At 41.0% G+C, this 27,697-nt stretch overlaps 1 protein-coding gene across 4 annotated transcripts in view; it reads right to left on the bottom strand.

The window, feature by feature from the left end:
* Nucleotides 1-27,697, bottom strand: part of STXBP6 (syntaxin binding protein 6) — a 247,041-nt gene that overhangs the window by 30,056 nt on the left and 189,288 nt on the right. For all 4 annotated transcript variants that reach the window (XM_078053515.1, XM_078053516.1, XM_078053517.1 and 1 more), the window contains 2 exons: nucleotides 22,096-22,226; nucleotides 21,007-21,172 (listed from right to left, as the gene is read on the bottom strand). In XM_078053515.1, coding sequence (XP_077909641.1) covers nucleotides 21,007-21,172; nucleotides 22,096-22,226 — 297 coding nt within the window. The remainder of the gene's footprint in view (nucleotides 1-21,006; nucleotides 21,173-22,095; nucleotides 22,227-27,697) is intronic.

The raw sequence follows: 27,697 nt of genomic DNA on the forward strand, positions 1-27,697 counted from the left end.
ATAACTTTCTTTCTTGTTAAATTCTGACCAAAGATCTGGATTCGGTTTCCCAGCTGAGAGCATCACTGGCTTTTAAATGAGGATCACATATATTTGTTGTGGTTTGTAGTCATGGAATTGAGCTGGATGTCTGCAAAACTGGTGAGTTTGGCTGTTCCAAGAAGCTGGAAATCTGCTGTGTTTCCAGACTCCTCCTTAAAACCTACATGGCACACACACCCATCGAGCCCCAGAGCTCCTGAAAGCAGAGATCCTAACACCCAAAGAACATCTCTTCTTTTGCCATCACTCTCTGGCAAATGACAACCAAGGAGGTGCTTTCCTCAGGGGAGTCTCACTATAAGGTCCATATTGTAGTGGCCTGTCATCTTCGTTCGTCTGTCTCTCTCAGTGGCTGTCCTCACGGACTCCATCCCTGGGAGAAGGCTTGAGAAGATCATCCAATGCTGCTGGAGGTCGGTGTTTGGCAGTGGCCAAGTACCAACTTGTCCTGCTTGACTTTAACTCTCTAAAATTGGCAGGGTGCCTGGGTGGCTCAGTCGGTTAAGTGTCTGCCTTCGGCTCAGGTCATGATCTCAGGGTCCTGGGATTGAGCCCCGCATTGGGCTCCCTGCTTGGCATGGAGTCTGCTTCTCCCTCTCCTCCTCGCTATCTCTGTTGTTACCTCTCTCTCTCTCTAATAAATAGTCTTAAAAAAAAAAAAAAAAGCTGAATTTGGTTGACTAAACCTGTATCAAGATAAGCTTTTGTCTTTGTTTCTATTCATTTTTAAAGATGTGAAGATGTAAAAAACAAAACAAAACAAAACATATTTGTAGGATGGATTTTTTGAAAATAAAGTTACAAAAAACTGAAGGAAAAAAAAGGCTAGTATCCTTGCGGGCCCGGGCCCCTCCATGTCTTATTATTAAGTACCTAGCATCTAATTCCTCCTAGAAGTGTACTGAGGGGGAATAAATGAGTTTGAGCATAAATACATGCATGAACAACTCACATGCCCTCCCTTAGTTAGTTCCTGCTACTTCTTTCCCATCTTAACATTCCCAAAAGATTTAAGAATTGATGCTTTCTATAGGCTGAGGTGAAAAGTCAGTCCAAAGAAGAAGAAACAAAAGATCTAACAAGAAAAGCAAAAGATAGTCCAGATCATCCAAGTCCAATAGGCCCTGAAAATGAAGGCTGAAAACATTACAGAGATCTCTCTTCTCAACTGGGTACCTGGCCAACCAACCCCCCAGGGACTTGAGCTCTGTGATTATGAGGGAAAGTTGCACTGTCTGTCCCTGTCTGCCCTCCTTCTGTTCTGTTCTCTAATTTTAGATCTCTTGGCCTAGACAGCATCCCTTCACAAAAGGATCAGCAGCAAGCCCTAAATCTGACATTTCCCACACTAAGAGAAAGGAGTGGGATTCCCTATCATTTCATTGTAGGCTACTAGCTTTTTATATAATCACAACATTATGGGAGATGGGAACCACATCATTACTCATTTCTAATTATATTACACTGTATATTTTCAAAGTACACGAAAGCCTATATTAAATGTACCTAAAAATGCTGTTTCTGACCAGTTAAAGACTTACAGAAAACTATTACTCTAGGGCAGGAGTCAGCAAACTGTTTCTGTAAAGGAGCAAATAATAAGTATTTTAGACTTTTTGAGCCATAATGTCTCTGGCAAAGCTACTCAACTCTGACTTTGTATCATGAAAGCAGCCACAGGCAAAATATAAAAGAACAAGAGTGGTTGTGTTTCAATAAAACTTTATTTAAAAAGATGGATATGGCCTGAGGGCTGCAGTTTGTGGACCTCTGCTCTAGGGTCACAACTAATAAGTTATCACAACTAGCTGGTACCTGCACACAACCAATTTATTCAACACATGGTGTTGATTTACCTTAAATAATAACCATGGGCAAAAGAGAGTTTTCCTCATGATCTAAATAAGCCACAATTTGGAATATATGATCTAGCAATAGGGTTTTATACCCTGCTCCCCACTGCCCCCCAAAAGTCAACGTTTGGTCCTATGTTTAAAGAATCACAGTTCCCAAGAAGGTGACTATTCATAAAAACTTAAGAAGTACAGTAACCATATCTATGGTGTGACTTGTAATTCTTGAAAAATAAAAGTACTGATAGTTAATGCATACTGAATATTTCCTTTGTGCCAGAGTATTCAAAATGGTTACAAGAATTAATTAATTTAATCCTCACAAGAACTTTGTGAGGTAGGTACTATTATTATCCACACTGCACAGATGGGAAACCTGAGGGCCAGATAAATAATTTGGTCAAGATCACAAGGCTAGTGGGTCAAAGAGAGAGGATTCAAACCCAGGCATTCTTGCTCTTGAATCCGTGACCTTAATCACCACGCTTCAGAGAGGAAGAGGAAAAGGAAGGCAAGTCAATGCTCAGCTGTGGGAATTCCACCTCACAGATATACGCTTGGCCTGCTAGGCTCTTTACCATGTGCTGAACAGCATGCTGGTGGTTTAACTGCATGGTTATTTAATTCTACCCACAGAGTTATATGGGGAGAACTATTACCTTATTTTACAAAAATGAAAACCATGCTTAGGAAGGTTATGAGTTGGGCAAGGACACATGCCTAGTAAGTAATGCAACCACCTGTGCTGGTCGGTTGGGATTACCATTTTGAAAACAAGGTGATCACCTGCTGAGCAGACTTTTGCAGGAGGTTCACATTACTGAGGAGGGAACAGGCTCATGTTCCAGACTAGCGGGCGGCATGCATTCTCTTTATGACCCAGGGCTATGTGAGTGACAGAGGCCTCTTAGGCCTTTGCTTCTCCCAAACAAGATCTGTACCACAGGCTTGTGTAGAATCCGTTTCTTTCTTCCCCCATCAACAGATTGATTCCTGCAAACATGGCTTTGACCATGTGATTCTTTGTTCGGCTCTCTGCTTGTTTGTCTAGGCATCATGCCAAACCGAGTCCATCAAACTCCCAGAGCTTTCTTGGCATTTGCTCATTGCTTCAAGGAGGGATTATTGGTATACACTTTGGATCATTTCATTCTGCTGGCTTCAGGCTTTGTCTGAGACTACAGCTATGAGAACTCTCTCTTGGGACCTACCTTGACCTTTACAGTGTTTGTCAGCCCCTCCCCACACATAGGGGTTTGTTATTAGTGATAGCTACTCATCTCATCAGAGATAGCTTGCATTCCTACATTCTCCTATTAGATTTTGAATAATGTACCAGAGAAGGGAGGAAAATCCATTTTATATTCTTTCAATTTAAAACCAGAAATCTAATGGAAGCAACTATGATTTTTTTCCCTATCAAAGTTGAATTAATTCAGTAATTCATTCACAGAACAGACAACAGCATAACTACCCACTGAACACACAGCATCTACTGTATTAATTATGTCTAGAATTTTAGCTCCAGTTTAAGGAAACATTCAAGGTAATTTTAAAATAATCATTAGGCAATTAGGTGTGGCAATGTATTTTTATCCCATTTGTGATCACTGTTGTCTCCTATACCCTACTCTTCCCCTTCGGGGTCCTTTTGTTTCACATTGAAGTGCAGCATTTGGTAGCTCTTTCAGCAAAGTCTGGGAGGTGGCAAATAATCTTTGCCTGAAAAGATCTCTTTTTCTCTTACTTCTGTATTATAGTCTAGCTGGGTATGGAATTCTAGATTGACAGTTATTTCTGGAAATTTATTTGTTGACTTCTGGCATCTCTTGTTGCTGATGACAAGCCATAAGTTTGTCCTTCCCTTGTAGGACACTTTATTTTTAGTATCTTTTAAGATTTTCTCTTTGTCCCCAGTGTTTTGCTGCTTCATCATATTTTTGTCTAGTTATAGCTTTAATTTTCAGGCACTTGGTGGCCTTCTCAATCTGAATCTTCAAGCCTCTCAGTCTGTCTTCCATGTACAACTGCTCCTTTATATTCATCCTCTCTCTGTACTGTATTACGGGTGAATTTCTCATTATCTTCCAATTCATTAATTCTGTCTTTGACTATGCTCAGTCTAGAGTTTATTCTATCAATTGAATGTATTTCAAAGACACTATTTTTTCATTTCCAAAGTTATTTTTTCCCCTACTACCTCATCTTTTCATATAGTTTTGGTTTTGTCTTATAATATCTTGTTCTTTTTCCTGATTCCTTCCTTTTTCTTTTGAATATCATAAATATAGTTATTTGAAAGTCATTTTCGAATTGCTCTGTTATTTCCATTTCATTCAGAATGAATTCAACTCCCAACTACTTTGCTTTGTTTTTTGGTCTTATGCTATGCTGTAGAACTTTGGTGTGTACATTCTTCTCAAGTGGGAAATTTTAATTTCTTCTCTTCTCACTGCCTTGGCCCTTCTCCCCACATGCAGTGTTACTGCTTCGCCAACTGACCCCTGAGGCAACCAGGACTTAACATGATGGTCTGAAGCTCCTGTCCTGGGTACTATTCTGGACATCATGGAGCCAGCCCCAAGCTAGCGGGCTGTTGGCTGCAGGTCTTGGGTGGGAGACCACGTCCGCTCTCTCTTGACTCTCCAGGAATGCAGATTCTGATAAACCACTGCTCCAGGGAGCAGTTGGTCACAGCTTGTTTGGAGACTACTCGCTTGGGCAGAGAAGCCCCGGTTCCAAGCAGTGAATGTGGCTCTGGTCTCCTACTTTGCATGGGGTAGTTAGTCACTGTTACAGCATTGAATGCAAACTACCTCTCTCCGGACTTGTAGCCCAGCACACCAGTAGCTTCATTCCTGCTAACTTTGCGATTCTGTTTGTTTCTGGTTTATGCATATACTTATCTTTTTTTTTTGAAAGCAGCTATTTCTTTTTAATCTCTTCTATTTTGTATGTGGGGGTGCTGAAGGAGCCTCAAAATGTGAACTTACAATGTCAAACTGTGCCAATATTCTATTTTTAAAACATTCATTTTTATCAATGTAACAATCCAAAAATTCTACAATGTTCAGCAGTGGTAATACTTATCTTTTCCTTTGTTTTCACCAGCAAGCAAAGAAAAAGCTGATTATGTTTTACTGACAGATTCTTTTATTTACCTACGGCTGGCTAATTGAAAGTAAATGGCCCCAAAGGATTAGTTCAATTTGCTTTTTTTTTTTTAAACTAGGGGAAAAAATGGGTTGAGAAGTGGCAGCAATTCAATGGTGCTATTATTACCTGTATCTGAACTTAAAATTCTGCAGTTTTTAAATCTAATCTTAATCAGAGAGAAATCCAGCTGTTTATACATGCATTTCAGCTTTTAAGGGAGGAAGCTAAGAAGTATGAGATGTCTAAAAGAAGGGAGTCATAATTTTGGAATTATTTTCTTAATCATCATTGAAGAAAAGCTATACCACCTACTTCCAAGTCTTTTATTTCCCAAAGAAGATTTATACATATTTTATCGTTGAAGGCTGCCTTACCCAGGACTCCATCTTAATTACCCATGCAGGTTGCTGGCCTATAAGTGTTTATTATGCAAGAGTTGAAGAACATGTATTTGTTATGAATAAGAGTTGAATATAAATGTGCCACACTTTATACATGTGTATTCCTGAACATTTATGTATAACTTAAGTCTCAACAAATCATATTGCATTTTCCTTTTGAAGTATAATACAATTTCAAAGATATGTTCCTAGAGGAGAAGAAAATACAATCTGGAACACTATAAGAAAGGGCAGCACTGGGAGAGTGAACTTAACCATCAAACACTTAACTGGAAAATAACTTAATGGTGATAAAGCAACAAATACTGTAATCCAAATGTTATACTGAAAATACAACATCGCCCAATGTCAAAAATTATAGTGATTGCCAAAAAGTGAAAACAGAATCTACTTTTGTTGGAGGAACACTTGGAACTTTTAGACAAAGCTTTGAAGAGATTTTCTACTTTTCTCTCTCTAATGGGAATGATTTGAGAGCTAGCCCCGAGGTTCAAATCTTGACTTCCCTTTTTATGTATGGGGCTTTGGGCAAGTTTCCTTGCCTCTCTGTAACCTCTCAGACACCCAGTTTCTTCATCTGTAAAATGAGGATAACAATAATTACTTTTTAGGGGTAATGTGAATGAAAAAGATTGCCTGGCATATAGTAGGAACCCAATATGGGGATCATCAGGGTCATCATCACTAGCTGGCTTTTTTCTTCCCCCTGGAAGATAAAAACGCAAATGCAAAACAGAGGACTGCACTTCTACCACATTTGATGTAAGGGATGCTCTGTATTTTCACTCTCTCTTCTGTGTCTGACTGAAATGCAAATCCTATATGAATTTCCCTTAACAGGATGGAAGGCAGGACAACAGGGAGGTGGGATTAAAAGAAAATATTAATTATAACATATTAATATAATTGTTAATTATAACAGCTACCACTACAATTCCACAGTACTCCCTATGCACCATGCCAGATATTTTGTGTGATATAACTTAATCTTTACAACAACCCTATGGAGTAAGCATTACTCCATAATTCTGCTTAGGAAGAGGAAGTCAAGCTTACAGTCTAAGTAACTTGTCCACAGATGGTAAGTGACAGACTAGAAATACAAGCCCAGACCTGTGCAAAGTCATTTTCTGTTTAGTGTGTGTCATACCATACCAGAACAACAAGGTTGAAGAAACACCACAACAGGAAAATAAATACATACCCGAAGCAACACAGGAAAGTGTTGAATCAACATGGTAGTTATGTTTCAGGTGCTCATGTTGAATCACTTCTAAATGTATGCTGAATTAAAGAGATAAATCCAACCAGCTAATTTGAACTTGTCTGTAATGAGTACATGTTGAATAAACCTGACCCTGACATTTTACATCAAAGCTGAAAAAGGAACTGTCAGTCTCTTAAGAGGACGACCACAAAGTTATTTATAGGTAGGGCATTAGAATCATTTTTTTCTGAGGAGACAGGAAGGAAAATATCAAGGAAAAGGAAGATTTCAAACAAAATCAAATGGCCTACAATATCTTCATCAGCAAAGGCTTTAAATAGTAAGACTTCTAGAAACTTGTAAAGAACCCACGTAACTACTAAGGAAAAACAAATTCCTTAAGTAAAGAGAAAGGGCCAAGGTATAAATATCCCAGCTGATAAAGTGAGGAACTTCTTGGTAACGTAGCACCTAGCAAGCCCTTACAGCCCCTTAAGGCCTGGGTCTTCATAAAATGTTCAGGTGTTCTAAATTTTACATTTTAAGACATTTAATGTCTTAAATCCTAATAGATTAGTACAATATAGTTGATAGGAAATACTGAAAAGTATATCATATGAAAGGGAAAAAATGAAAGGTAGGACAGTATTACACAAGAGTGTACATTAGAGCTTTTAGAATTGTTTAGGAAAATGATGTGGCAGGTAGAACAATGGCTTCTCGAAGATGCCTACATCGAATTCCTGGGAATTGTGAAGGTGTCACCTTACATGGTGAAAGGGACTTTGCAGATGTGATTAAGTTAAGGGTATTCAGATATGATGATTATCCTGGATTATCTGGGTGGACCCAATAAAACAACCAGGGTTCTTATAAGCCTCAGGTGAGAGTGTAAGAGCCAGGGAGTGGCTTGAAGATGCTCTGCTGGGGATTTTGAAGATGGAGCAAGGGCCACACCCCACAGCATAGAAGCAGCCTCTAGAAGGGGCAGAAGGCAAGAAAATTCTTCCCTAGGGCCCAGAAGGAACACAGCCCTATTGACCCATTCTAGGCTTCTGACCTTCAGAATTAGAAGATAATAAATCTGTGTTGTTTTAAGCTACTACGTTTGTGGTCATTTGCTAACAGCATCAGTGGGAAACGAATACAAATGACCAAGAGGGTAAATCTATTGTGGCTAGAAAAATTAAAATACACATGGACTCTGACATGAATATTTGCTTTTAAATGATGTAGGCCTTTAAAAAAATTATGAGGGCGCCTGGGTGGCTCAGTTGGTTAAGCGACTGCCTTCGGCTCAGGTCATGATCCTGGAGTCCCTGGATCGAGTCCCGCATCGGGCTCCCTGCTCGGCAGGGAGCCTGCTTCACCCTCTGACCCTCCCCCCTCTCATGTGCTCTCTCTCTCTCATTCTCTCTGTCTTAAATAAATAAATAAAATCTTTAAAAAAAAAAAATTATGATATATTCTATCTCATTCAAGTTTAAAAGTCAAAGGCTTAAAGAAAATACACAAGATAGTATATTGACACCGTAAAATAATTGTAAAAGTGGTTTTCCTCCCCTTTACCTAGTGTCTGAAAAAACTTAACATTTGTAGAAACCAACTAGCAGGACAAGCCCTTGGCTTTTATCACAGATGTATGATCTACTCTGACCTTGTGAAAAACACTTTTTTTTTCTTTCATAAGTCTCAGCCTCTTATAATGGGAACTGGGAAGATGATCAATAAAATCAACCAACTGTGAAAATAAGGTCCATAGGACAGAGTGAAACACTGATGGAGAGAATAATATATAATATATAAATAATCACAAGGAGATTAGATCTTTTGCAATATTTATATGTGATTCACAGAATGCCCCTGACTTTCATCCATCATATTCTGTCCAGTTTAATTCTCCTTGTTACAAGGGGGCATAAAGATGATCCTGACCTAAATGTTCTCAGTCAGGTTCAATGAGGAAGATATTGATTCCATTTGAAAGTTCTTTTCTATGGGGCAGAGTACTATGAGTAATTATGATAATTACATTTAGATTTTTCTCAAAATATAAAAAAATCAGTTTCTGCTCAGACATCTATACTCAAAAATAGTCTGAGTCTTTCTTACTATGCCTTTTTGGCATGCGCCACTAATTAAAAAAAAAAAGAAAAACAAATAGTTGCTTTCCCACTAAGAGTATCCACCAAGTCTGAAAAGCATGTGTACACGTATGTACACACACACACACACACACACACAGTGCTATTTCACAATTTAACCACTCAAAATTTTGTCAAAGGAAATAAATCCTTAAGCCAATAAAGACTTGCCCTCATTTTTCTTTTTCCTAAAACATGTATCTTTGCCCCAGTGTAATGATATATTTATTTTCTTGCTTTGCTGTCACTCATATATTGCAATTGAAATGTTTATGCTTTATGCGCTCTCAGAGTTAGAAAATATTGAAAAAGATAGTCTTCCACATTCACAGGTATCACCCATTGAATGGTTCATAGAACCTACAGCAGCATCACCTTTGGAGGCCATACTCCTATAGAGCTAGAACAAAAACCAAACCAACCAACCAACAGCTAAGCCAGGGTTACTTTGCATGCTTGTTTACTTGACAATGAGATAGGGCTACAGACAGCACAATGGGTAAAGGTGAGCCAGAGCTTGTAGGCAAGCCACAGGGTTTGTCAAGGGATCTTTGATAGACCAGTCATGTCCATTACTAAGAAAACCATTAGACCGGTCAGAGAGGAGGCCAAATATCTAAAGTGGCAGCTTCATGTTATACTTCCTTTTTTTTTTTTTTTAAAGATTTATTTATTTGAGAGAGCGAGAACAAGGGAGAGAGGGAACACGTGTGAGTGACTGAGCGAGGGGGAAAGGGGGAAGGGACAGGGGGATAGGGAGAGAGAATCCCAAGCAGACTCCAAGCTGAACACAGGCTCTATCTCATGACCCTGAGATCATGACCAGAGCTGAAACCAAGAGACAGATGCTTAACCAACTGCGCCACCCAGTCACCCCTGTTACACTTCTTTATTCTACTTCTAGCTCTTGACATAGTAGAGCTTCTTACTCTCCCTCCATAAATGGGAGCCTTTGTTCTGTTGGGTGTCTCCAAGAGTCTATGGTAGGCTCCTTTTATTCTCGACAGTAAACTAAGTCCTCAAAACCAAGCCAAAGACATTCAGACTGATGACTGAGCTTTCTTCCCTAGGCAAAATTAACCAGGAATCTCATGTTCTGTGATAAGAGTGCTTTAGTGGCATTTCTATACTTACGACTAATTATAATTTGCAGTGTTACAGCATTATTCTATGGAGAAGAGCCACACTAAGTCACAGATCCTCTAAGTTCTTCTAATAGCCCTTCTTCAACAGTCTGCTCAGATTTTTCTCTGTATCTTTGGATGGCTAACCTAACATAATGCCTTTGAGGAGATCTCTGTCTCAAATTGTCTTGAACTCGTAATAATTGTTTGGCCATCATAAAGCTTATGTGTCTCACAGCAATAAACGTATTCTGTTTTCCGTATTTGTTATGGTGGCCAGAAACTGGGAGGATATATACCCATGAAGGTTTCCAGATAAAATATAGGACACCCATGCAATATTTGGGACATACTTCTACTAAGAAATTATCCATCATTTATGTGAAATTCAAATTTGACCAAGCATCTTCTAGTTTTGCTTCCTAAATCAGGCAACCCTAATGCTCTTGCTTCCTGCAGAACATCTAAGGAATCCAATCCTGGGTAGGCATACTCCAAGTGGAAGAGTGAGGAATGTGTGGTCTTAAATCTCTAACTTCAGATTTACATCAGGGTCCACATTTCAAATAATTACCTTTGCTAAACCTAGTGATTTAGTTTTACCTTAAGGGTAAGAAACAAGGCAGAATTTTTTAGAAGCTTAGGATGTAATGTGAGGGAAAAGAAAGCCATTTCATTTACCTCTTCACTGAAGGTTTGAGAAAGGTCATACTCCTGTGTAGTTGTTCTCAGGTACTATGCACAAGTTCCTTACCTCCATTCCAGGAAAGGAATAGGCTCTGGCCTTCAACCCTGAAGATGACGTTCTGAGGTCCTGTCCACAAGATGTGTGCTCCGAGTGGTTTCCCCCAGAAGCAGGGGTGAATTTGACAAAGCACAAAATGATCATTCTTAGAGCCAGTTACTGCTCTTCAGCTTCTCTTTGCTAAAATTCTATGTTAGTTTTAGTTCTTGACGTTTTTACGTTACAGCAGGGCAACAACTTTTAAATGTCAGCTGATGGAGTTTTTATTGGTCTACGTGAACTAAGATAAGTAAGAACGATGTGCTAAGTTTTTCAAGGTAAATGTTTCCAATTTAAGGAACAGCCCTTTATTTCTGGAGAGTATGTCCCTTTAATCCTTTAGTGTTAAACTTTTTTTTTTTTTTAAGATTTTATTTATTTGACAGAGAGAGAGACACAGCGAGATAGGGAACACAAGCAGGGGGAGTGGGAGAGGGAGAAGCAGGCTTCCCGCTGAGGAGGGAGCCCAATGCGGGGCCTGATCCCAGGACCCCGGGATCATGACCTGAGCCGAAGGCAGATGCTTAACGACTAAGACACCCAGGCGCCCCACTTCTCTTGGTTTTCAACCATATTCATTTGTACTTCCTATTACTTTATATTCTTAGACTGTTTTTATGTGTCTACTATTAAGTTGTAGACCTTGAAGACAGGGTCCATTTCTTTTTTATTATTATCCTTATTATTTCAAATATCAAACCTAGTATGGTTTAAGATGAGTACCTAATTAAATGAGGAAATGCTGAATGCCATAATAAATATCAGGAAAAACTATTTTGAGATTTTTGATGTTCATCTCTAGATGCTACTAACTATGAAGGGAAAATGTATTCTATATAGGAGAGAGATTGGCAGTTACCACCTTAACCAAGCAATCCAACTCAGCATAATTAATTGTGAGACATTCTAACCTGATATGGTTCCAGGGTGCTATAATGTCAAGTACATAATATCATCTATTAAGTACTTTGCAAAAATGTTTAACCTGAACCTAATAAAGCCTGTAGATCTACTTTCCAGTTTAGAGGAAATGTAGGCTTATAGCCCTGTCCAATAGAACTTTGTTTTTTCAATAGCTTGTTTATTTATTTTTTAAGATTTTATTTATTTATTTGACAGAGAGAAACACAGAGCGAGAGGGAACATAAGCAGGGGGAGTGAGAGAGGGAGAAGCAGGCTTCCCGCGGAGCAGGGAGCCCGAGGCGGGGCTTGATCCCAGGACCCTGGGATCATGACCTGAGCCGAAGGCAGACGCCTAACGACTGAGCCACCCAGGCGCCCCGTGTTAAACTTTTTTTTAAAATGAAATTATGGTGATACTGGATATGAAAATTGAAAAAATGTCCTTACATAGAAAACTGACTGGTAAACTTATGTCTCCCAAATTCTTTTAAAACCTGTACTTGTCTGTAAATCTGAAATATGGGATCATGCAGTACACTTTTTAGTTTCAGAAATACCACTTCATGTCTAACACTATTAAACAGTTTTACTTCTGATTCATGTATCCCCATTTTTGGCAGGGGAAAGAGAACTGGACTCAAATATTTTAGGCTGAAGATCTATTGGTAGAAAAAGAATATTTCGATTCTCTTATAAAGTTCAGAAAACATGTTTCAGGGTTTTCTTTCCTACAAGAAGATCTGAATTACTTGCCCTGATCTCTGGCACAGCCTCACTTGCTATTTTAAACATGGTTGTTTTGGTAAGTCAGCAGTAACATACACACTCTATAAATGTCAAACATAAAATGCAGCACGTTCAGCATTCAATAAGCCATAGCAAACAACTCAGCATTCCAGTCATTTGAAATGTCTATAATAGAGCTCAGCTCATTCCCACTTGAAACAAAGAAATTATTATTTTTTTGCAATTCTTATGGCCAACATGGATTAGGAAAGCTCAAGAAAATTTTCTTGCTTCTTTCATTGGAAAGGGCTTTTTTAAGAAAAGATTCATTTATTTATTTGAGAGAGAGAGAGCGGGTATGCATGCCTGCACATGTGCAAGTGGGGGGAGGGGCAGAGGGAGAGAATCTCAAGCAGACTCCCCACTGAGCACAGAGCCCAATGTGGGGCTCGATCCCATGACCCTGAGATCATGACCTGAGCTGAAAGCAAGAGTCAGCTGCTTAACTGACTAAGCCAGTCAGGTGCCCCAGAAAGTTCTTTTCATAAATATCATGAAAGAAATCATGTAATATTATGAACACACAAATTATAATTTCCAAGTTTTTCTTAATAGAATATTCAGATATGTACTGGCACTTTGCAAAAATCCCATTTGATTGAATATTTTATGTATGTATGTATGTATGTATGTATGTATGTATGTTTGAGAGAAAGCATGCACGAGTGGCGGGGGCAGGGACAGAGGGGGAGAGAGAATCTTAAGCAGGCTTCACACTCAGCATAGAGCCCAAGGCGGGGCTGGATCCCACGACCCTGAGATCATGACCTGAGCCAAAATCAAGAGTCAGATGCTTAACTGACTGAGCCACCCAGGCACCCCTGACTGAGTATTTTAAAATTCAGTTTAATCCTCACACCATTCCTTCAAGGTCTTCGTTACTCTCCATGATACAGGAAGGCAGAGAGGTTGAATGTAAGTTAAGTAGTTTAGAGAAAGTTACAGAGCTGAGTGATGCCACCAACAAAGCCGGGGATAAGTGAACGGAGTCTGCTCTCTATCACTGTATCACTGGGTCAAGTTGTGCAGTTATGTCCCTGGTTGATTCTGAAAGTAGGAATGGCTCTCATCCATTGCAGGTTGTTTAACCATGGGACAGACGAAATACATTCATGATCCTTGTCAAGCCAATAAATGATACCTTGGAAGTACCCATATGCACCCTTGGTTTGGTTCAAGGTTTTGATGGAGATGCATGATTCAAAAGCATTTAATGCATGAAGTCACTCCTGGCTCAGGACCGCTGACCACAGCCCACCAGCTGGTTCACCGCGTGCATCAGTGTAGCTTACAGCCAAAGAGCAATGAAAAAGACAAAATCACATCTGTGACCCAGTTTTTCTTTAGTTACTAGTCATTTGTATCATGCACAGAATTGGATGGAACCTAAAGCAGTAGTCCTTGGTTACTTCAATGTTCTCACTTAAAATAAAAGCATCTGCTTTTGATTTACCTCCTGGGAACAAGATGAGGTTGAATGACCCACTCAGAAAATACGAGAAAGCACATAAACCACCCAACATAACAACTGGTAATGTTGTCCTGAATTGAAACAGTAAATACATAAAAGATTCAGACCCAGAAGCCTGGTGCTGCTAGTCCTCGGCCAGTGTCGGAGGCTTATGTCAGGAACTCACGTAGCACCATAAACATCAGCCTTGCTTGATACGGTAGTTATAGTGGGAGGGTCCCCAAACCAGAGCAAACACGTAGGAAACCCTAGCGGGGCTTTCCTAACTGTATACGTTAAATATCTGTACTGTTTTTTTTATTGACGCTTTTTTTTGTTTCTGTTCTTAGTTTCTTACTCTTTCCAAAAGAGTTTCTATAAGCCAAGTCTGTAATGAACTATCACGCTGTCTAGGAAAATGAAGAGGCTAGAGTGATGGGAGACTGGATCATAAATCTGTGTGTGTACAGGACTGATACAGAATTAACAGTCATTTATAGAGAACTTTCAAATAGCATTTTAAATTTGATCCTTATAAATATCTTGTTAAATTGGGGCTATCTCCTCTTCTACTTAGCTGAATCAATATAAGGAAAAGAAGACGTGCTTATTAAGTGAACTCGAAGTCCTGGCCTTCACTGAATGGACGGAGAGCAAGGGCCAGGCCTTGACCGAGGGACCAGCTCTATCCCTTATTAGCTGTGGGGTCTTAGGCACGCTTCTCACAAAACCTTCTCCTTGTTTGTGCCACAGCAGAGAATCACTGAAGTTTGTTCTTTTGTTTTTCTTCGAGAGTGACAAGAAGAGCCACCGGAGGACCCATGACACGGATTCCACCTGATGGAAAGAACTGTACGGTACACTTCACGGCTCGCTCACAACAGCGGGTCAGCTAAGCAGCCTGGCTGTCTCCTCTGTTCCGCATCTAGGGGTTGGCATCAAGCAGCAGCTCTACGGTGGTTTTAACACAATTTAACGTGGTCTGTGAATTATAATCTCTAATATATGTGTGTATGTGTGTGCATGTGTATGCATCCCCAAATATATTAAGGTTTGAGCAGTGAGGCAAAATTACACATGAATCTATTCTTGAGAAATAAACAGTTCGTTGTAACGTGCCCCTGGCGGAGCATGTGTCTGAGTGTGAGGTTCGCATCCCACAAAGCCATTATTCACTGACAGAAAACATGACAACACAGAGAAGAAATATAAAAATTACGGCAAATGTTACAGATTCCCTTAAAGTAGTATGTTAATGTATTGGGATGAAGAATGACCATATAGATCATCTTTTTATCCCCCGCCCCCCATTGGAAGCCTGTTAGGGCGTACACATGTCCTCTTTTTAGAAGTTGCTATCTCATCTTACATATGCCCACGCCTGGAGCCCTCACAAGGTGAAACATCTGCACACTCCACCCAGGAATGACCCTGCGTTGTTTGGAAGAAAAGTCCAAAGCAAGGTCACGCTTCAAACCCTGAGATTCTATTCCATCCCAGGGGAATCCAGCGTAAAGCCATTATGTTTCTCCTTTAGCATACCAATCAGCAGGGGCAAACGAGGGCCAGTCTGCTATGAAGGAGACATCAGAGACATTGGTGTCCCTGCAATTCTAATAGAGCTCAGAAGTCTGGGCTTGATACCATCATTTGAAGGGTTGTGCATAGAACGGCAACACTTAAGAAATATCCTTTGGTGGTGATGAAAATATATGGCACTCCAAAATAGCCTGTTTTGTGGAAAAACAATCTGCCACATTCCAAATTCTGAATATAGCCAGCACGGGAATGAAACTGTGTGGATTAACTACGGCAATAAGAGAGAGCTCATTTCGCCCTGCCCCGACTGTCTGGCCAGTGCTAACCATCCTTTACAACACAGCTCAGCAGTCACCTTGGTGCTATTGAATTGTTTTATGTCTGTTTACACCTCTTGTCTCCCCAGAAGAGTAAACCAAGTCAGCAAAGGTATCTCCTTTGTTGTTGGATCTCTCCAGCTAGCTCAGGGCCTGACAGGTAGATGGTGCTGAGTCAATGCTTATGCAATCAATGAGGACACATACACAGGTGGGCTGCAAACAATATAGGTGGGTCCACGCAAGGAGGACCCAGATGAAAACAGGTGAAAGAGCAAGAGGTAATTCAACGAGTTAGCCAAGGGTGTTCGGGCCGAGTTCGAGAAAATGCTAGGATATGCTTCAGTTTGTACAGAAGCTCGCCTTGAAGAAGAAATCATTTGTTTTCCTGCAAAATAATTTACAACACTTACTGAAGAAGAAAACAGGTTTGCCAAGAATCTCCATTGTTCTAACACAGAAGTTGCCAATACCACTGAAAATTCCCATAGTCCACGGCATTGGGCCTAAGAATAATGGGCCAACAGTAATCACTACAAAAGGTCAGTGTAAATAAGCTAGCCATGGAGAGCCATGTGGGATGTGCTCACATTTTACAAAAAATGAAGAAAGCAATACAAAAAGGTTCCCCTTGGGACTGTGACTTAATATGACAGGCCTGTTAGCTAAACTGATACTACTCTTTGGGGGCAGACCATGTTTCTCTGAAACGAATTGGTTGAAAGCAAGTCTCTCTTCTGAAGTCTAAAGTTCTACACATACGATTAACTCCTTGGAGGCATCTTTGAAGTGCAAATGTGTCATCACACATATACAGTATACCATCATCTCTGCTTACGATAAACACACATCTACCCTCTCAGAAAGGAACCTGAGACTTCGCTTTCAGGGCCCCTGTCATTCAGTATGCCACGTCACTTTTCAGTAGACAGACTGGCTCCATGCCTCTGCCTTCAGTCTGGTTAAATCTACATAGCTTGGTAGCTCAGGGACCCAGCAACTAAATGGATAGCTTTGTATTTTTGAAAAGTGACTGACCTTTAATGAATTAAATGAGAGGGAGAGTGGAAGTCAGGAATGACCAAGGCTGGAGGACATGGTTCTAGCTTCCTGATCTTCCTACCGTCCAAGGGAAGAGAAGATGGCTGCCAAGATACTGAGAGAGGCAGGAGAGGAAACCAATACCTCCCCTCTTCACACTTGCTTAGGGCCTCCTGCCCCCCTTCTGGTTATAAGGACCTTCCCTTGGCCCTATGGACCATACATGTGTCTCCTGGATTCTGTAACTAGCATCAGAAGATCAAAGCTTCCCAGTCTGTCCTCTGGAGACAGAATATCGTTATTTGCAGGAGGGAATTCAAGCATGCCAAAGCCATTTCTGTATAACTGACTATCCCCCAAGGGAAAAAAAACTTGGTCATGGGAGGTATATACAATTAAGGGGAGAACTGCCTGGGATTGTAGGCATTTAAAAGATGAGCCCGTCTGAACTGGTATTAAAGAAAGTGTAGTTTGGTGGAAGTCAGGCAGACTTGCTTCCAGGACTCTGATCTTGGTAAAGTTGTTCAAAATCACTGGGCCTTAGTTTTCCTGATGACAGGGTTGGGCCTGATGCAGAGTACCTGAGAGGCCCAGGGAGTGGCTGGGGCTCCATCATCTTCCCCGGCCACCAAAGCAGTTCAACTCTTTAATATGTTGAAATTCAGATGAACAAAAACAAAAACAAAAACTACAAAGAGCAAGATAATTTTAAAGGTCCCTGATAACTCCATCATTCTTTTTTTTTTTTTTAATATTTTATTTATTTATTTGAGAGAGAATGAGAGAGCGAGCACATGAAAAGGGGGGGATGGTCAGAGGGAGAAGCAGACTCCCCACTGAGCAGGGAGCCCAACGAGGGACTCGATCCTGGAACTCCAGGATCATGACCTGAGTCAAAGGCAGTTGTTTAACAACTGAGCCACCCAGGCACCCTAATTCCATCATTCTTAGGATTCTCCCCACCCCCAAATACTTAAGAGTTACTATCTTAATAACATACCTACAATAAGACTAGGTAAAAAATTAAAAGTCCCTATAATCTCTGGTCCCCTCCCCTTATCTCCCTTTTTTAAAACCTAGGGATGTGCTGGCTAAAATATTTCCCCCAATTCCTGCACAACCTCAGGGGGCACCATTCATAGCAAAGACAATGTCAGTGTGCTCCCCGGAGTGTGGCACTCAGTGGCCCTGACGAAGATGCTTTTAGAGTGGAGAGGCCTGTGTTTGAATCTCATCTCTGCTACTTACTAGCTATACGACCCCTGGCAAACTATTTAATGATCTCTCCGATCCCATTTCCTTGTCTGTAAAATGGAGATAATAAATTACATTTCCAAAGGCTGTGGTAAAGGCTAAATGAAACAACACATGTAAAGAATCTGGTGTTGGGGAAGCATACCAACACTGATATTAGTTCTTTAAAAATCACAAAAATCTATGACATTTCACAGTCCACAGAATATCCGTGTCCAGGATGTGTGGCCCATACTCTGAGGACAGACCAAAAGATACTGTGAAATGTGAAACAGCTCTCATCTGCTGAAGGTGGGGTAGGTACCTCCAAGGATGAAGGGGTCAGAATGTTGTGACCAAGCACTACACAATTTTAAGACTGAAGTGTGGTAAGCGGCAGAAAGGAAGACTGATCGGCACGCTAATGAACCAGGGTGTGTTGGTACAACTGTTATCCAGGATAAGCAACTGTTTAAATAAGATAGGCTGTGCTCATTAAGGACACATGTGCTGCCAACAAATTACAATGTGCTGAGTTCAAACTTGTTTGCCTTTCTTAGGAATCTGAGGCCAGTCAATATTTAATTGTGCTAAGTCTTTTAGTTGACTCTTAAATTAAGAAGTGATTCATCTACTCAACTTAGGCATTAGAGATTCTCAAAATATTAAAACTGAAGTGGATTCCAGGTCTCTAAGCCAACCTCCACATGTCACACCAGTGAAAAATGAGGTCTAAGGAAGACGAGAGACATGGGTGCAGTCACAAAAGGTAGGGCCAATGCTGGCACTTGGTCTCATCAACTCATTCTCTTTCTTACTATAGGAAATCAGTCTTTAGCTTTGTCCAATATACATACTAACAAGTTAACATTGGATATATGGATTCCTTTCTCAATGCTGCATAATTTACATGGGGCACTGGAAAACCTCTGAAGGGCTGGGTCAATGACTGAAAGCAGCAGCTGGGTGGGGCTGTGTGGGAAGGTCTGAGGACATTCAAGAAGGTAACGAAGAGCACAGAGTAAGGCTGTTAGGGACCCGCCAGTCTGGAAAATGGGTAGTGAAACTGGAGTCTACTAAGGAACCAGATACAGAATGATTCTCCATATCTAGGATATAGCACAGTGACCAGCAGATAGTAGGTACTTAGTACTTATTTGTTGCATAATCGGATGATGAACCAGGACTGAATGAATGAACGCATGAAAGGAAGTGAGTTTCAGAGGCAAAAGAGAAGAGGGACTGCCCAGTGAGATGAGGGAAGAGTTACCAAAGCTCTCCTCAACCTTAGCAGGAAGGATAAGACTCATTTCTCCTGGAAGGATAAGACTCGTTTCTCCGGCAAGGACAGTGGAGGGAGTGAGGCTGGGGTCCTCCTGCTTCTGCCTCACATTCTCCTTCTGAGGAAACGTGCCAATTCCCATGGCCCTGCTTCTGCTTCTGGCCACTCTGCTCTCAGGATGGAACACGCAGAAGTAGAATGCATGAGGGGAGTCCCTCTCCAAGGGCAACAGAAATTTCAAACCCATAATGTCACCTTATTTTCAGAGGAGACTCTGCTTACTTGCTTTCTGCGTATGCTACGGACCATACAGACACCGATGGAAAAACATTTCCTAGGAGGACCCTGAGATCAAGAAACAAATCTGGTTCTAGGATAGCAGAGACAGGCCTCACCTAATGAAGAATGAGGGAAAGCTGGGATTTCCGGGCCCATTTTGCAGTCACTGAAACACTCTGTCGTCTGTGGTCCTGAGCCCGGTGCGCCCTGACCTGCCAGGTCTGTTTCAGCTGGGCTTCGCACGTGGGATCCGTGTGAAGAGTGCCAGGGGCACCGACAGGATGGCAAGCAGTAGCTCATTCTATTTTCTAAATGGTAGGAGGCCAGTATTAGATGATCTCTTTCCTTTCAACATCTACATCTAATAGTTTTTGCTTTTGTGCACGGTATGGGGCCACTTGGAAGACAATATGCACTACTCATCAACATTTTTCGAGGACTAAATGGAGAAGCTGTAATAAAATACTGCATCGACGCCTAAAGAAGACCTTTCTAGGTTCTTAGGATGCAAGCAACTTACTGTTCAAGAGGAACATCAACATGTCAGCGGATAACAACAAAGCGCTGGCCAGAATCTTCTCTAATGACATCTAGCAGACTAATGGCAAAACGACGCCGTGTACGTCAGGGGCTAGGGTGGAATAATGGGTTCTGTGCCATGTTCATACGAAAGATACGTTCAGCTCAAGAAGATGTAATGTCTATAATGTGACCTTCATTTGACATTTGATTAAAACCAAGTTGGTGCACAATTTTTTTTTTTTTTTTTTGCAAAACCAGGAGAATAGGTCAGTGAAAAGAGCAATGACAGAAACGCTCTTCCTCAACTCACAGAGTGACTGGCAAGGCTTCTTAAAAATATTTTTAGCTCAGTTTCAATTCCCTAAAAAGAAATGCCACCTAAAAGAAATGTGTTAGGCACCCTCTAAATGTTTCTCATTAAGTTGCCAACACTGGTACTCACCCTTTCAGGCTGGCTTAGAGCACTCGGCCTCACTCTGCTCTGTATGCCATCCGAGGAATAAACCTAAGACTAGCTGCTATTTGAAAGAAAGGGACTACATCTGTAAGAATTTGTATGTTAATATTTGTAAAATATTGTGAGAAATAATAGGAAAAAGCAGCCTAGAAAACAGTGCTCTGCAATGAAATTACAGAAATGGTAGTAAAGAAACCAAACTGAGAGTTTTTCCTAATAAAGGGGCAGGTTAGTTCTCATAGTATAAACAGTCTTAGCTAAGTGGCTAATTCTTCTAAAAAGACCAGCTTTTGGTTAAGAGTGAAAACATACCACCGTGTCTGGATTTAGCATGCAAAGAACTCCCTAGAATGGTTTTCATGCTGTCTAACTCTGAGCATCCTGATTCTTTTTTTGTCTTTAATTATGCTGCCGAACACCTAACTTTTTATGTAAAAGTGAGTCTCAGGAGACAGGATGAGCAAAGCCCTACAAATGCCCACTCACCTCCCATGATTTTGGACTGGCAGTTAATAAACTCCGGCTTCCTGTCCGTGAGGTACCTCTGGCAGGTGTGGTGGAGGATCTGGAAGAAGGTGCATTTTTCTGAGGCTGTGCTGGCTACCCACTGGTCAAATGCGTTTTCAAACAACAAATCAAACTCTGCAGAATCCTGGAAAAGACAGTGAAATAACTATTGATCTCAATCTATAAAAACTGCTGCTTTCAGCTTACTCCTGACAAAAGACTCATAAAGGCAAAAACACCTTTCAAAACTTTGGTCTTAATCACAAGGCTCATCTTTATTAGCACCTAGATGCATGGAAAGAGAGTCCACCTTTCTCTGTTTATCAAGCAACCCCCCAGATCTGAAGAGTATTTATAGATGTCCCTAGGAGGCTAGTATCACTAAAGCCCTTCCAGCATACCACACATGAATCTGGCAGAATTTAGGCTACATGCTGCCTTCCCAATGACCTGGAAAAGGATTCCTTCAGGTTCTTAGCTCTATTAATTAATCTTGCTCCTAACCTTTGGTAAGGAAAAGATTCTCCCTTATTATTTTAGCATATAGTTAAAATTTACATTTTATTTTTCCTCATTATTGAGGTTTTGCATAGCGAGTATGTGTGAGCAAAAGGGAAAGTACTTAAATAAATAATTCTACCTTAAAATGTTTCTCATGTATAAATCCAAATACATAATTTGTAAGGTGTCATCTGTTTGTTTGTTTGTTTTGGAAAAAAAACCTCATCACTGGTGGTATTAGGAGATAAATGAAGCTTTGATGAACGTAGTTTTTCATATTAATAACCATGGACATGATATCTGAACTCTGCCCTTTGCGCTTGGCTGATACACACACAGGAGCCAGCATTTCTTCAATATGCATCCCCTTACATTTCTGCATCAAACATGATGAAAAGACTTGTAGTTCCCCATAAGGACACAGAAATCCAAAAGTCTTAGCCACATCACTGAAATAGAGAAATAGTTTGTTAGAGATGACTCAGATAACCACCAGCACTGCCAAGGTCAGTGAGAGAGTCATCGTGTGAAGAGAACACCTTCGCTCAACACTGGGCATTCACTCACCCGATTAGGATCGATGCCATTAACCTGGCGAAGTTGCTCAAGCATCCACTGTGATCTCCGCACGAACGACGTGGAGCCTTCAAACTGTTTGACCTTCGTGATGGATGCTTGTGTGGGTTTCTTGTTTGTTACTGCCAAGAAAAGACCACTCAGATTAGCGGGCGCGAAGGTTGGTTTGTTTTCTCATTACACCTACGTGTGTATACACACACACACACACACACACACAGAATATGAATATGTGTGTCTTTGATGAGGGGTGAACTCAAAAGAAATAGTTACACTCTCCACTCTCAAGTAATTACAACATAATTATAATTGTGAAGGCTGCTTCATTTATGTCTTCATTCAAACTAAACACAACTCAACCGAGGGACACCAAGCACTTTTAATGGAGGCTACAAGTGCACGATGACCAACTGCAGGGAAAGCAGCATGTGGGGTTGGCAGGCATCAGGGTAGAGTTCACTGGGAAAAGCTGAATTGTAGAGGAAGTGGAGGTTACTGGCTCCCCTAGGGAACTGCAATGTGTATTTCCAATGTGATATTCCAGTGTAAATAAATCAGGCTTCACCTGATAGAGTAAGATAGAATAATGTTTCACTTTAAAAAAATATTTGGGGGTGCCTGGGTGGCTCAGTCGTTAAGCATCTGCCTTCGGCTCAGGCCATGATCCCGGGGTCCTGGGATCGAGCCCCACGTTCGGCTCCCTGCTTCTCCCTCTTCTACTCCCCTTGCTTCTCCCTCTGGGAAGCCTGCTTCTCCCTCTTCTACTCCCCTTGCTTGTGTTCCCTCTCTCGCTGTGTCTCCCTCTCTTTCAAATAAATAAGTGAAATCTTTAAAATAAATAAATAATGAAAAAAATATTGTTCAGTTTGAATCTAGTTTGCATCTGTTTCTGACTGTGTTTGGCATTCACGCACCGCCCCCCTCCCAAATTCCTGAGGTCACCACACCTGCAGGACCAAGACAGCTGCTTCTCCCAGCCTTAGTCAGTTCTTCCTTTGCCCTTTCCATGCTGAGGGTGGACAGTGTCACCTCTCAGACAGAGGCCAAGCACCAGCCACTAGGAGAGAGTCACTCTGGATATTTCCACATCTGCTTACTTCGTGACTTAGAGCCTCCAGGGTGGCGTGGTCATTAAGTGTTTTAAAAGGGCTTTCCTAAAAGCTCCTCCTAGGCCTGGCTGTAGGAGTTTGTAAAATTTAACAGAAATGATGCTATTCAGGGAACCAAAAAAGTGGAAAGTACTACTTGTAATGAATGTAATCCTGATAAGCCTGTGCATCGACGGCACATTCTTTCTTTGTTTCCAATAACCCTGCAGGTCCTACATTTCCAGATAACTATGCAGATGTTCAACAGATGGCAAAAAGAACCCTTGAGGGATGAAGGAGAGAAAGCACCTACTCCAGTCACGGGTGCTGGTAAGAAGACTCTCCTTCATGCATAGGAGAGTTTAGGGCAATTTCAGTATCCGGGGTCATTAAAGCAGGAACACAGGGACCAAGAGGCGAATGAGATGTGGGCACCCTGCCCTTACGTCTGGTGAGAGCCCTAGGCTTCCAAGATTAAAGACCTCTTTTTATGACACTCTCCCCTTTGCTCCAAACCAGAATTTAGCAAACATTTAAAAAATAATTTCAAATAATGCTTAGGTTTATTACTCATTATGTCAGTTAGATTTGGCTAAAAGCTTCTGAACATTTCATACCAATTACGTTTACTTTCACGGTTAAAAAGTCACCATCCCCTTAACACTCTCGATCAGTGGAATTCTATAGTCTTCTATTCACAAACAGCCTGTCTGGCTTATGGCTCTGTGTGTAAGTCCATTCCCCGAACTAAATTCAGGCAACAGTGTCAGTCTAGCCATTTAACTTAATGCATTTATTTCATGTGTCTCCTATGAGATCTAACAGGTTTCTCTGCCAGCCATGCCCTGCTCTTCTGTTTTCATGGTAGAGGAAACAACATACCTGGAATACAGGCAGGTCCTAAAATGTGCTGAAAAGATTAAAGAATACTTTTCAATAACAGGAAAACATGGGTTCCTGTATTAGACACACACCCCTAAACACACAAAGAGGATTTCCTCCTTTGTTTATGTAAATTACACAACATTTAGGCATCCTGGGAAACATGAAGGTTTTCCTTCTAGCTTTAAAGTCGTTATGAACTCCTATTTTTACTTCTGGTCCACTTATTTCCAAGTGGTTCACAGCATTATAAAAACTCAAAACACAATGCAGGATCACTGTAATTACTGGCATGTTTAGGATTGACATTTTAGAAAAGCAAGTTCCACTGGAAGCCTGTCACTGAAATGAGAAGGGCAGGAACCCCACCCACATGACAAATGCCCCACAGAACTACTAACTGAGATGGCGCTGCAGAGCAGTCATTTTTCCTGAGGCACTTAAGCTCGAGCCCTGCCTGCCTCGTGCTCTCTACTCGCTTATTCTTTGCCCAGTTCTTGGAATCTCGGTAGTTTTCCTGGGCACTGAGCCCGGTTTGGTTTAATTTTTGTTTATTGTTATTATCTCCAACATCCCAGTTTCTATTTTGAAGCAGGTGCCTTAAAATTATATTATTATATACACATTATATAGAGTTAAATAAAGACTTTCCACTTCTGAAATCAAAACAACTGCACAAACACACCATTGCCAGACTTTCTGAGTTCTGTGCTTGAAGGAGCCATGTTTAATCCCCTTTGTTGTCTTGGTGCTTTTGGGGTCCAAAGCTGATAAAAAACATGTCAGTCAAATTCTGGACGTCCGGTGAAAAACAGGAATCTTTCTTCTTCCAAAGGCAAATTGACTGATAGCATACCCTGGGTCAGTAATATTGGAGTGCTCTAATACTACTGAGTATTAGTACTCTAATACTACTGAGTAGTAGTACTCAGGGTAGAAGGGGGTTGCTATTTCCCAGGAGCAAAAGATGGTGGGAGCCTGGTGGACAAAAGGGAGAATGGAATGAGATGAGAACGGGGAGGTACTCAAGGCCCAGATCATGTAGGGCCTTGGGTTTTATTCTAAGCATTTTGGTATGCCATTGAGGAGTTTTTAAAAGATGGTTCAGTCTTCTATACTTAAGTTTGAATGGCCGGTCTGCTCAGAGAAACCAGTGTGGAGAGAATCCTCAATACAATAGACTCTGTAGTCACTATTTTGAGTAACTTTAAAGGCCAGATAACCAGGGCATTTCTGTCATGCCTTTAACGTTCACAAGGACAAGGGAAATATACAGGCATTTAAAGGGGCAGGGTAAGCGTGGTACTCCCAGGTTAAGACCACCCAGAACCAGCCTGGTTCCCTGGCTCTCCACTCCAACCGCGCACCAGAATCATCTGGGAATTTTTACTACAAATACACCAAACCACATGAGTCAGAATCTCTGGAGGTGTGGCCTGGCATCCACATTTTCAGTTTCCCTAGGTGATTCTAGAGCACAGTGACTGCTGAAACCACTGCAAGTGTATTAACTTATTTCACAAATATTTACGGGACATTTATTAGATGGGAGACACAAAAGTCTGTTTTGTGGGCAATTCAAAGATTGAATAGGATATGGTTTTAAGTCAAGAACCTGAGCGGTGGGGGGTGGGGCTATTAAGAATGATGGAGAACAGTGCTCATGCATAACGGGAGTCATCTGAGGTGTTGGGGAGGGAGGGGGCTTTGAGGACCAAAGCAGAGTTGGGGAAAGTCAGGCAGACTTCTTAAAGCAGCCACATTCCAGCTAACAGACCATGAGCCCTCACCCAGGCTTCTGTGATTTCTCCCACACTGGTTTCTCTGAGCAGACTGGCCATTCAAACTTAAGTATGGAAGACTGAACCATCTTTTAAAAACTCCTCAATGGCATTCCAAAATGCTTAGAATAAAACCCAAGGCCCTTACCATGACCTGCAAAGCCCTACATGATCTGGACCTCGAGTACCTCCCCGTTCTCATCTCATTCCATTCTCCCTTTTGTCCACCAGGCTCCCTCCATCTTTTGCTCCTGGAAATAGCAACCCCCTTCTACCCTTTGCAAATGCTGTTCTCTTTATAGAAATACTCCTTCCTTTGTTTTTTTTATGGTTGTCTCTTGTTTGTCATTCAGATTTCAGCTTACGTGTCAAACTCCATAAAAAAAAAAACGTGTGATCATTTATCTGCAGAGATTTCCCTCGCCATGTTATTTCTTTCACTGAACTCTGTTCCTTGCAAAATTCTGTTCTTTTGTTCATTTCAAACCTGGATAAAATACTTGAAATTTGCTTCTCTGGAATATTCGTGAAGAATAAAACCAGATTGCTATCGTGTCCGTGGAGTCCTAAAAGATGTAAGAGGTAGATAAATTCCCACACGGATCTTGTAAGCTATCTACCAGTTTGTGAGGTAGGATCCTAGAAATTGACATACTAACAAGTGACATTTTCCCCAGTAATTAAGGTTTTTTTTTTAAAAGATGTTATTTATTTATCTATTTTAGAGAAAGAGCGAGAACACACACAAGCGTGGGAGTGGGGGGAGATGTGGAGGGGGAGAGGGACAGAGAGAATTCCAAGCAGACTCCCTGCTGAGTGCAGAGCCCAGACATGGGGCTGCATCTAATGACCCCAAGATCATGACCTGAGCTGAAATCAAGAGTCCGATGCTTAAGTGACCCAGCCTCTCAGGCGCCCCCAGTAATTAAAGTTTTAAAAAAATCTTTTAAAAATACAGTTTCTGGTTTTTTCTCTTGTACTTGACCACAGGTCTGTGACAGAGGCAGCGTTACTGCTGTCATCACTATATTTACAGACAAGGAAACTGAGGCATGGAAAGCACTAACTTGCAAAAGTAATACTGTTCATAAACGAGAAAACCGCAATTATACAATGAGCTTAGGGTCCACCGCTCTTTTTACTATAGCTTTTTGCTGCAATGTCAAATGCCACATTTTATTGCATGTGGGAAGCTCATTAAATAAGGGCTAACTGAATTTTTTGTTCTAATAATGATACTACTATTGTGATTTTGACAATATCCTGAACTGTTATTCCCTTAGTATTTCCCTTTAAATAAACTTGGTTTTTCACTTAAGTTAATGAGGAACAAAGCATATTAAAGCCATAAATAGATACATGGCTCTGCCTACATTAAATATAAAATAATGTAAAAAATACAATTAAGACATGAATGTTAATAATCTCAAATTAGAGAGTTGTGGAAGGTTTGGCATGTAAGGTCCACTATAAGGTAAAGTGGTGATTATCAAGTGTAGACAGGTGTTAAAGCCAATCACAACACAGATGTTCCCCTAGATATAATCATGAAACTTACCTGGAAATGGCTTCTCTAAGAGAACTGCATCACATGCATTGGGACTCACTTAGTAAGTCATGTTTTGGAGTTATCCAGGCCTAACGCTGCTGCTTTTTTACTTACTACCACTCCTGTTACCCACTGTTTTCTGTTGGTATCAGAGGAAAACAGGAGCATGGGGCCAACCAAACCCAGGTCCTTTTGCTACCAGCTCTGATAAAAAGAATATGGTTCTCATGGGGGCACGCCTCCTCATTAGCCTTCATGTAGCCTTCATTTACCTCTCAGCTGTAGTTAAGAAG

Source organism: Halichoerus grypus, chromosome 8, assembly GCF_964656455.1.
Source record: "Halichoerus grypus chromosome 8, mHalGry1.hap1.1, whole genome shotgun sequence".
Classification (NCBI taxonomy): Eukaryota; Metazoa; Chordata; class Mammalia; order Carnivora; family Phocidae; genus Halichoerus; species Halichoerus grypus.